At 40.0% G+C, this 11,974-nt stretch overlaps 1 protein-coding gene across 2 annotated transcripts in view; it reads left to right on the top strand.

Annotated features, from left to right (window-relative positions):
- Nucleotides 1-11,974, top strand: part of Tshr (thyroid stimulating hormone receptor) — a 114,179-nt gene that overhangs the window by 61,689 nt on the left and 40,516 nt on the right. For both annotated transcript variants that reach the window (XM_028777319.1, XM_028777318.1), the window contains exons 2-3: nt 5,076-5,147; nt 9,004-9,078. In XM_028777319.1, the coding sequence (XP_028633152.1) occupies nt 5,076-5,147; nt 9,004-9,078 (147 nt within the window). The remainder of the gene's footprint in view (nt 1-5,075; nt 5,148-9,003; nt 9,079-11,974) is intronic.

The following is an 11,974-nucleotide window of genomic DNA, read 5'->3' on the forward strand; positions in this document are numbered from 1 at the left end:
AGAGAGAGAGAGAGAGAGAGACAGAGAGAGAGAGACAGAGGGAGAGAGAGACAGAGGGGGGGAGAGAGAGAGAGAGAGAGAGAGAGAGAGAGAGAGAGAGAGAGAGAACTGGGAATGGTCCAAATCTTTTGAAACCTGAAAGCCTGCTTCCTGTGACACACCTCCTCCAATGTGACCACACTTCCTGATCCATCAGAAACAGTGACAGCAGCCTGGGAACCAATCATTCAAACTCGTGGCATGTGGGGCCTTTATTATTCAAACCATCATAACAAGGAATTCAAATCTTTTTTGTTTTTCTCTCCCCCAATTTATAAGACTTTTATGCAGATGTTTCATGCTCCTCCCGGCATCTCCCCACCCCTGCAAAACCTGTGTTTCTACAGGCCCTGCTCTGAGCTAGGCTTAAAGTGATTAGCCCCTTTACCCTTCATTTCTTTGCACTAATTCTTTTAAAACTGACCAATCTCAGAAGAATGTGAGGTCAAGATGGCAGCCAAATATGGAAAAGACACAGTCATCACCTTCATTAAAAATAAAATCTACTTCCTGTGTGCTTGCTCTTTTGTGAGCAGTATACCCTCTTGATCAAAAGTAGTTTTGCGTCGTGAAGACACTTCAGTTGGGGCAATAATCTCGTGTGTGAGTGTGTGTGTGTGTGTGTGTGTGTGTGTGTGTGATCCCAAACTTACTTCCAAACACCTATCTTCTGTAAGTAACAAGATGTTAAAATATTGATTTTACTCATATGCTAAGGACATTTCAGTGAAATATGCTCAGGTACAAGGTTACTATGAATAATCTAACTGCATAGATCTTTCTTATTTGGAACATAGAGACAAGTCAGCTGCCTCTACTAGCAAAGCTAGATTTCCTCCCCCTAAAGCTGGTACAAAAACGAAAGGACCATTTAAAACTGTAGCCTATTCTGCAAAATATACAGATCAATCCATGTCATTTTCCATTTATTTCTGTTTCTGCATTTTATCTACAAGATGCAGATATTTGAGATATAAACCTTGCCCCACCACCACCACCACATATCAGTTAAAACTCAGAAATACAAAAGTAAAAAGGCTTTTGTGCCCATTAGGAATTATTGATTCAAGACTCTCAGGTTCAGATGGCTTTGAATTAGTGTCCCCAGGAAGACCAGGAAGATTCACTGAATGTAAGACAAGAGATTTTAAAGCTTTTGATGTACATTTTGAGCCTCGAGATACAACATATTTGTAGTTCTGGTCACTTCAAATATTTGAGACCAAAAGGCTGTGACCAAAGTTCAAACTCCAAATGTTATTGGATCAGTGGATCAAAAGCCTTGCCTCTGGGAGTTCCAATAAGCTAGGCTTGGCCAGCTATCCCCAGCACAGCAAGTAGTCAAGAATAGTAATGGAGAAAAAAGATTTAGTCAATGTAGCTACATGGGAAAAGGGAACCTATAAAGTGGCTCCACAAACCCCAAACCCATTTTTGAGACACCAACATGAACCTCATGAAGACATTGGTTCTGCAAGATGAGATGAAGTACTCCTTATTCTTAGGGGGACTCGATCGGGTTCCCAGAAGGTGATTAGTCCTTCTCTGGAGTGAGTGTCACTGTGGTAGATAACTTCCCTACTTTATGAGGGTAATTTGTTTTGTGAAGACAGCAATGACTCTGGTTCTTTTCAACCCTTGTCCTGGAATGGGGCATTATGTGAAGGCAGAACAAACTGCCCTCAAGCTGGAGCCAGGAGATGGAAGGCAGCAATCTGTTATCATGGCCACTGTCCTGGATAAGGCTCACAAGGAACTAGGTGACAAGTCGGTGTTCCCTATGACTCAGTCTCAGAGTACCCCTTTTATAGTCCTAAGTGAGAGATTATATTTGGTGTATTCAGTAAGTTCATGGACCTGGCTTTTCTGATATGTGTTGCCAGTATACTTCTACATGTAAAAAGGGGTAATTTTTTTTTAAACTTGTGTGAATAAGTTAGCAGCCTCTGCCTCATGATTCATTCTGGACAGTAGCGACTGTTTATTTGCACAGTCAGGATGCACAGTCACCTTACCCCTGTATTTACAAAGTGGGGCCAGGGCACAGCCCAGAACAACTGTCCCACAGTATGGAACAACTTAGGACAGCCCAGTAACTTAGGACAGGGGACACCTTTGTCTCTGGGCTTGACTCATTAAGAGAAAAACCCTAATATGAGATCTGTATGGACATTTTTTCGACATTGTTTTAAGAGATACAAATGCCTACCTACACATTAGGAAGCACTCCTCTCAAAGCATTTATTGGAGTTTGTCAGACTAAGCACATTTTTCAAATTAGACAAGAGAACAGAGGGTATGCAAACATGGGGTGAGTTTTAGAGTAACCAAGACCATTTACACTAAGACTAAATGAATCCAAACCTGAGCTGCAGAGGTGCTTTTGTATTTTGCCTACATGTGATTATGAATGTACACAGCCAAAAAAACAAAAACAAAAAAACTTGTAAGTTAGATTGCGATTGAATTCCACTGTCTGTGATCATTTCTCATTCTGACACTTCACTTGTTATTGAAATCAGTCTATGTTATGATCATCACTGCACTAAATTCACCCAGCAAGTAGGCTATTTATTTTCATCTTATGCTAAGATGGCTGGCACCCCTCTCTTCATTCTCCTTGAAGATTTATTGGACATATTTTATGATTACTAAGACAGCTGCTCTTAAGTCTGTAATTTGTCTTGGTCTGTGTATACAATGATGGGTGTGAGTAAAAGAGAGAGTTAGGCAGAAACAGCTGGAGGCAGACAGACAGACATACAAAGAAAGAATAACCTGTTCAGATTCAAGGTGCATATAAGGTTTTGTGTTTGAAAACAGAAAGACTCTAAGAAACAGGAATTATGTGTCTGGAGAGATGGATCAGCAGTTAAGAGCATTGGCTGCTCTTGAAAAGGACACAGGTTCAGTTCCCAACACCCACATAACCATCTGTAACTCTAGTTCCAGGGGATCTAATACACTCTTCAGTCTTCAACAGGTTCCTGCATACACATAGTGCACATAAACTTATAGTCAAGTACATATAATTCTCTCTGTCTCTGTGTCTCTGTCTCTGTCTCTGTCTCTGTCTCTCTCTCTCTCTCTCTGTCTCCCCTTCTCTCTCTCTCTCTTTTCCTCTCCCTCTCCCTCCCTTTTTCCCACCCTTCCTCTCTTCCTCCCTCCAGGAAAGTGTATAAATACTATTTGAGTTTTAAATGAAATTATATTAAATTTTGTGTACATGCTATTTCTGTTCCTCATCTGCTAGAAGCCATTTCAATTTTACTCTAACTTCCTATTTAATTTGACATATATTATTTACTTTTTTTAAAAAAATCTTATTTTGAGACAGATCTCACTATGTAACCCAGGCTAGGCTGAGACTCACAACTGTCCTGCCCCCAACTTCCCGAGTACCAGAATCATAAGTGTATACCACCAAACCTGATCTGTTTCTCTCCTTTGAATAAATTAAGGCCAAATGTCCTAATTTATAGTCAGTGAAAGATGCAGTTTAGGTCCATACTACCTGCACGCTCTAGAAGACCACCTTTGCATTCACGAAACTCAATCTCTTTTCATAATTCCCAACAGGTGCACACATTATCCCTTGTTTTCTTTCTGCATGGCCTCATTTTTGCACAGAGATTTTAATAGAACAAGTTGTTCTCTTATCGTTTTAACTCCAGAATCCTGGATCTGCATCAATAAGCTTTTAATCAGCCCAGTGAAGGGGATGTAACTTCAAGTAAAGTGAATTTATGGGATCTGAATTTATTTTCCTTTTTTTCCTTAATAATAAAGATCACGTTGTTGTAAGGAACACACAAATAAAAACACCACACAGCTAAATTAAGGTAGCCACTCAAACAATGAATCTCCCAGTATTAAGGCAACATTGGACTTCATGGTCAAATACTCAGAGGTTGAGAAGGGGTTAAAAATCTACCTCTTTCATTTACCTACCCTCTATTTAACAAAAATTTGTAGTCCTTTTACAAACTTGGCCTGTGGGTGTTTTGATTAAGCATGTTACCAATATTTTTCAAGTACTGCCAAAAGAAACAGTCCAATGAAAGCCTAGATAGAAAAAAAGAAAGAGGAGGAGAAAAAAGAAGAAAAGGAAGAGACAGAAGAGGAGAAAAAGGAGGAGAAGAAAAGAGCAAAGAAATAAAGATCATAGAGAAATAACCTAGCAATTATATTAATCTATCATTTATATGTAAGGTAATAAGTAACTGATGTATGATTTCCTTTTTTTTTTCTTTTTTGGTTTTTCAAGACAGGATTTCTCTGTATATCTCTGGCCTGGAACTCATTCTGTAGACCAGGCTGGCCTTGAACTCAGAAATCTGCCAGCCTCTGCCTCCCAAGTGCTGGGATTAAAGGTGTGCGTCACCACTGCCCGGTGTGTGAATTCCAAGATTCAAGGTGCAAAACCAAACACAGATAAAGATTATTAATGGGACACACCATTGTCCTTTTGCAAAGTGGGTGGAGACATTGGGCATACTTTTTCTATGTAGGATTCTGTTCAAGTTATCACTATATAAAGAGAGGAAGTCAAAAATGGAAGGCTAGATAACTGGATTCTAGGTAAAGAATCATACTGGAATATTTGAAGATGCTTTCTTATTTATGAGGAGTCCCAGAAAGGAAAGTTGGGGAGTGCCATACCTTCAATTTTCAGGCCCAACAAAGATGGCTTACAGCTCTGAGAAAGCACTTACTTCCATACTGCTGTAGACCTGGCCTTCTCATGAATATGCCCTAGGGACACACTATGTGCCTTTTCAGTGAGCAAATGAAGTAAGATGTTGGACAAAGTATATCACTCTACTGCCAATCCAGAGATGAGGTATGAGGATTTGTTTTCTACATCCGAATCACATTCCCAATTCTTATGTCACTGGGGGAGAAATCATGATGGTGTCATTGACTGTGCTCTGAAAGGTCACTATGCTTCTGATAAGGTGTTCATTGACACTGAAGTGAGTAATTTTAAAAGACCAATGATGAGAACTCTAACCGTGTGACTGTCATTTCCTTAGGAAGCTCATCGAGACTCATCTGAAGACCATTCCCAGTCTTGCGTTTTCTAGTCTGCCCAATATTTCCAGGATGTAAGTAAACATTTGAACATACAGAGAACTTTGCAATAGTGATGCACTTCTATCTCAGTGTGTTCTGTCAAGAAAAGCAATTGATACTGCCCTTGCCTAAGTCAATAGCATCTGCATTTTTAAGTATTTGTGAATTTTATTTATATAGTACTTGCCTGCTTAGTTATATATTAACTTTCTGATCCTTACAGGACCCTTTAAATCTCATGCAGGTTTAAATTTGTGTGGCCATGTCAAGCTCCCCATTTTTTGTGTGTTTTAGCATAGCGTAGGATGTGCTAAGAATCCGCAGACAGTTATGTGTCTATTCCTTACCCAGCCATCCTAGATTTTTATGGATTCACTTTCTCCAGTAATGCAGTGCAAACATTTGACATTTCGTCCCAAACGAAGCCAAATCATTTCAGAGTTTCCTCTCTTAAAAACAAGTTTAAACCAATTCTAAGCCTTAAAAATGGAAACGCAGTATGCAGACAGATGAAAAGAGGCACTTGCCTGTTAAGCCAGCGACCATTGCCTGTGTATGTGTACTCATTAGTAGTTGACTCTGAGTCCTGATGATATGTTGGTGTCCCATTAAGTAAAGAAATTGAAAACATGTCCTCCTTAGCCCATTTCACCAAGAGCAAGTCCAGATTTCAATTCTCTACTTCATGCTCCCTGTGTCTTCCAGCCTCTGTGTATATGTTGTTTGAGTCTGCATCTGTGACTGCTTGGAGGCTATCTTGTGAGTCAGTCAGTCAGTCTGTCTGTCTGTCTGTGTCTCTGTGTGTGTGTCTCTGTGTCTCTGTGTCTCTGTCTCTGTCTCTCTCTCTCTCTCTCTCTCTCCACCCCCCCCCCGTGTGTGTGTGTGTGTTCTGTTATATGGCCGTTATGTGTCTCTCTCCTCCCACAAAGTGCTTTGCTCTGCATTTATTAAACAGCATAGAAATCATCACACAGGAAAGACATGGAATACTTTACAGAAATCTTTACCAGAGTTTGGCAAGGATTGAATCACCAACCGGTTAATCCCAGCTGAGCCAGATGACAAACAGTTCTACGAAAATCATTGTTTATTGACCAGTATGCATAAATAGATGCTTTTAACTTTTATAGTAGGTTTTAGGAAGTTGCTTTCAACCTCTGTATTTGATACTTTCAGCAAATGACACACATGTGTTATCCTTGAGTGAGGCATGGAAGAGTACATAATTTAAGCCATAACAAGTCCTGAGGCTAGTGAAAGCAGAACTTCAGCTCAGTGAGGTGGCAGAACGAACATCATCTCTGAGAATTCAGTAGGGAGTGTGGGACAAAGGCTGTGAGATAAACATAGGGAAGGAAGCTGTCGGCCTTTGGCATGAATCTTGCTCCACTTCCATCCATGACAAATTCTGTAAGGTCCCCAAACAGTAAACTGATCCTATGAAATGTGTTCTGAGATGGTGTTTGGATCAAAACAATTTACATATTGTTGCTTAGCCAAAAAGGACAAATGGTTGGAAAACCCGATAAATCAAAGGCTGTTTGTTTATAGAATAAATACTACAGGAGCACCAGAATAGTAACAAACAACCCTGCCAAAAAGGATACCCAGAGTCTAACAATTACAGCTCCTCTTATGAAGAATGTCATTCAGTTATAATCACCAAGGAAGCTTTTGAAAAATATGAGTGCTTGGCCCTCATAACCGTGAATCAATGATCCTAAGATGGGTCTTGAACATGTATGTGTCCAGGTTGTTCATGTATGTTCAGGGGTGGGAATCTCTTTTAGTGCTTTGTAAACCATTTGTTTTCCCAGATGGCATAGACATGCCTCTCAGTAGATGAAGGTCATTGAATCTGTGTGTATTGTTCTCATTTCGAGAAAGCCTCTAATAAAACCATCTGAACCAAGGTCGTTCACATACAGATTCACAACTGCTCCTGTAAAGAGACATCTCTCCTCTTCCGTCTTTTATACCTAAAACTTTGAAAGATATTTTGCTTAATAATTTCAAGAGAAATTTTGACTTTTCTGTTTGATTTAAAATCAAGAAGACAGGACTTAAGAGAGAATGTGGTCTGCATGGTTTAAATGCATCAGTGATTAAAACTCTGGGTTACCAATAATGTATTGTGTCGCATTAAAGAAAGAAACAAAAGCACATCCCCTTGGAGCCATGTCACTAAGAGTCGAGATTTGAAGTGTCTACTTCATTCTCCTGTGTTTTCTGTCCTCTGTCTATCTGCTGTATGAGTCTTAATCTGTATCTCCCTGAGCACTGTCTGAACTATCTGGAGAATCTGTCTCTGTCTCTGTCCCTGTCCCTCATCTCCCCTGTCCTTTGTCCCTGTCCCCTGTCCCTGTCCCCTGTCCCCATGTCCCCTTTCCCCCATCCTCCCTGTCCCTGTGCCTCTCCCTGTCCCACTGTCCCTGCCCTGTCCCTATCCCTGTCCCCCCCATCCCTATCATCTTTCTCTCTCTCTCTTTCGTTCTCTCTCTCTCTCTTCTTTCCTCTCTCCCTCTGTGGTGTGTGTGTGTGTGTATGTTTGTAGATTGTGTGTCTATTCCTCACAAAAGGCTTCACTCTGTCTTTATTGAAAGCACAGAAAGCATCACACGAGAAAGGAATGGGAGATTTTACAAAAATCTTTAGCAGAGTTTTACAAGGTATCGTGTCCCTGGCTCCAACAGTTCCCAACTGAGCCAGATAACAAGTACTGTTTATCAACCAAGACTCATAAATAGATGCTTTCAACCTTTCTGGTAGATTTTAGAAAGTTGCTTTTAACTTCTGTGTTTGCTGCTCTCAACAAATGATACACATGCATTGTTAAGGGACATGGGCATGAAAGAGTACATAATTTAAGGTGACAGCTAACCATTAGCTTAGGTTGTAAAGGCTGATTACATGGGAAATCCAAGGCAAGTGAGGTTGGCTGTTGCATTGTCCTCTTAAAAGCAGGTTAAACAAACAGGCTAAGAACACAGAAGGCTAGCAGGCTTAAATGACTCGGGATGTATTGTTAACTTTGACTGTGAAGTCCAGCAAAGGCCCAGTGTCTTAGAATGTAAGAGATATTTTCAGAATATTTCATCATCATGACTGTCAACACCTTCTGGAATGTTCCACTAGGGAAATGTGATGTTTCTCATCAACTTTTTGTATATTACATCTTATTCCCATGCTATTCAGCCCTCTATTAAAAATGCTTCTTATTTATTCCAATGTTCTTTTCTGATGCGCTCTGGTTTTGCTATTTTGAGTGATACATCTACTCTATTCATTTATGTATTCGCTAAGCACGGATTTCCTGAGTCAGCTTAATGCACAGAACTATACAAGGCTTGCATGATTCAATGGTCCAAAGTAGACACAACACTCCACAATAAATAACTTACAGTCTAATGACATGGTGTAAATCAAATGCAAACCAAAGAGTGAGAAAGGTGCACTGTGATTATCCATAAAAGAAACATTCATGGTGCTTTAAATTTGTACCATGGGAATTTTAACCTTTTCCAGAATCTGGTAGGAAGTCTCTGAAGAAAGAGACATATGAGTCCTGTAGAGAAATAGAACAAAGATTGGGGAACTCTAGGCACACTGAGATCTGAAAAAAATATATAGTTAGGAAGTTTGTGTATGGTCTATTATTTGAAAAGGCCACAATAAAGAATATATATATATTGCTTTAAAGCCATAAGTGCATAAGTGGTGGCACACATATAAATCCCAGAACTCTGGAAATGGAAATAGACAGATGGACAGATGTTTGGAAATAGCTGGCCAGCCAGCCTAGTCTATCAGTATGGTGACAGAAAAGAGACCATTTGGAGTTCATCGCTAACTTTCTACTTTGCCTTATTTTTTTTTTTAAATGTTCAGCTATTTATCTATAGATGCAACTCTGCAGCGGCTGGAACCACATTCTTTCTACAATTTGAGTAAAATGACTCACATGTAAGTATAAGAAAAAGTACAAAATAGACCCAAATGACAGACACCATTTAAAATACTTTTTAATTTGTGTGTGTGTATGTGTGTGTTTGTGTGTGTGTGTGTGTGGTGTGGGATGTGTTATGTATGTGTAGGTCAGAACACGACGTGTGGAAGTCAGTTCTTTCTTTTCACTGGGTAGGTTTGGGGACTCAAACCTACTCAACAGACTTGGTAGCAAGTACCCTCAGAGGCTGAGCCATCACACCAGACCCACAAAGACATTTATTAAGGATTTGTCAAGGGTTAGACTCAAAGTAAAAGAACTGCTAATGGGAATAATTGGGAAACAGAAAGATGATCCCCATTTGGCCATACATTCTGTACAGAAGAAAATGAGCGGCGGCAGAGAAGGCAAATGTGAGATTTAAACTATTCAAAACAAAACCAGTGGGATTTAAAGTACAGGCAACCCATGTTCTGCACAGTAGCCTGGTATCCTAAAAAATATACAGACTGAAACTAGTTAAAAAACAAAATAAAATATAAACAAACAAAAAACCAATTCAATATCAATGAGAAAAGTTTGAATACTTCGTGACATTTAAAATCTTTGTCAAAACATGAAGTTTTCTCTCACTGTTACAAACATGTAAGGAAAGGATAGACGATAAACCTGATATTGATTGAATGCACAATTTTAAGCATCAAAATATTTAGAATTAGAGTCTATTTTAGGTTTAAAAAAGCATATTAAGAAGCTTAAACTGCAACTGCCCTGTTTCGTCTTCGTTGCATGAGTTATAGGCAAGCATCTTTCCAATGTCTTGGCAAATTCTGGGTCTGGATCCTGGTATTCAACCCTCTTTGTGTTGATGCAGTAAACAATATGCAAGAATTTCTTTTGTTTTTAATGGGGTTGGTGCGGGTTGGGAGGTTTTTGATGATTGTTCTTGTTTAGTTTGGTTTGGTTTGGTTTGGTTTGGTTTGGTTTGGTTAGGTTAGGTTAGGTTTGGTTAGGTTTGGTTAGGTTTGGTTAGGTTAGGTTAGGTTTGGTTAGGTTTTGTTTGGTTTGGTTTGGTTTGGTTTGGTTTGGTTACATTAGGTTTGGTTTGGTTTGGTTTGGTTTGGTTTGGTTTGGTTTGGTTTGGTTTGATTTGGTTTGGTTTGGTTTGGTTGGTTTGGTTTGGTTTAAGATTCTGAGACAAAGTCTCATCCTGTAGCTCAAGCTAGCTCACAGCAATCCTGCCCCATTCTCCTTAACGTTGAGATTACAGGCATAAGACATCATGCCTTGTTCTGAGGTAGAATGGGGGTGGGGAGTGAAATAGAGTCTCACTGTGTAATCCAAGCTGGTCAAGAATTCACTATGTACTACAGGCTGGTCTTGAACATGTGCCTTCTGTGCTGGGATTACAGCTACATGCCACCATTACAATTAGGCCCTGAATGTTCACCTTTGTCTGTCAATTCACTATTTTGGTTAACTCATGTCATACCAATCAGTTACGCAGAAGCTCATAGCAACATCATATTCTTTATTGTTTGTGAGTAAACAATTGTGACAATGACCAGTGGCTGAAACAGTGATGTGATTGATCACCTACTATGTGATTCCCAACTGTTACCTATCCAATGATGTCTATGACGAACACCTAGCCGTAAAGCTTGCACTTCATTCTGTTATTCAGCTAGCATTCTATAACTCCATGTGAAACTGTTAATAAAGCTAGTTATTTAACGAGATCACAATAACTGATCTTCGTCCATATAAGCACAATGCAAAATAAGGAATGCCTCTATACCTAGAATTAAAATACATAATATCAAAAAAGAGAATGGAGAGGTTATGAATAATATCATATTAAAAGGTTCTAGAGTTCTCAGATTATCTAAGTGGTTGTCTCAGTTGCTTCTCTGCTGCTGTGATAACCATAACAACTAACCAAAAACAACTCAGGGGAGAATAGCATTTATTTGGCTTACAGGTTACTGTCCACCCCTGAGGGAGGTTAAGGCAGGAACCCTGAGGCAGGAACAGAAACCACAGGTGAGCACTACTTACTAGCTCACTCACCATGGCTTTCTTACCCAGGCAGGCCCACCTGTCTAGGGAAGGCACTCTTCACAGGGCCTGAGCCCTCCAGGTAGGAAAATACCCCCAAAGATGCCCGAAACCTGATAGTGGCAAATCCCCAACTGAGATTCCTTCTTCCCAAATATGGCTAGATTTCTGTCAAGTTAACAAAAACTAGCCAGCACAATGCTAAAACTTAATATCAGACTTTTATAAATCATAAATCAAGTTATAACCCGTGGGAAAGTGACTCAATTAACCAAGAAGCTAATAGTTGAGAGGGATGAAAGAATTAACTAATGAAGGTTTAAAAAGGCAAAAAATGAAAAAGAATCATTGCCTGACCCAATTGTAAACACAATCCCAAATAATCACTGCACTAAACGTAAAACGATAATACTAACAGTACTGACTCAGTTCTAATTAAAATACAAAGATTTCCATGCTGAACAGTCTTTAAAAACCTATTGTATATTGCTTTCAAGAGGCCTATGTAAGTGTAGTCTAGAGGGGTTGACAGTTGGTCTCTGACTGAGTGACTCAGGTGAAAACAAAGGAGAACAAGGAAGGAAATCAATGGCTAGAGAGCTGCTGAGTGACACAGGCTTTGGGCCTTCAACTCCTTCCTCTGTGGCCACCTTAGGGCTTCTCTCTTCTGCTGCTTTCCCATATTGAAGCACTTGAGGATGCTGTCTGAGCAAGCACTTCCTCTGTTCCTTGTGTTGTTTTGAGGGGAGGGGAGGAGAGGAGAGGACAGAAGAAGAGAGGGGATGGGAGGGTTGGGGAGGGCAGGGGAGGGCAGAGGAGGGGAGGGGAGGGGAGGGGAGGGGAGGGGAGGGGAGG

Source organism: Grammomys surdaster, unplaced genomic scaffold (genome assembly GCF_004785775.1).
Source record: "Grammomys surdaster isolate TR1022 unplaced genomic scaffold, NIH_TR_1.0 279, whole genome shotgun sequence".
NCBI lineage: Eukaryota > Metazoa > Chordata > Mammalia > Rodentia > Muridae > Grammomys > Grammomys surdaster.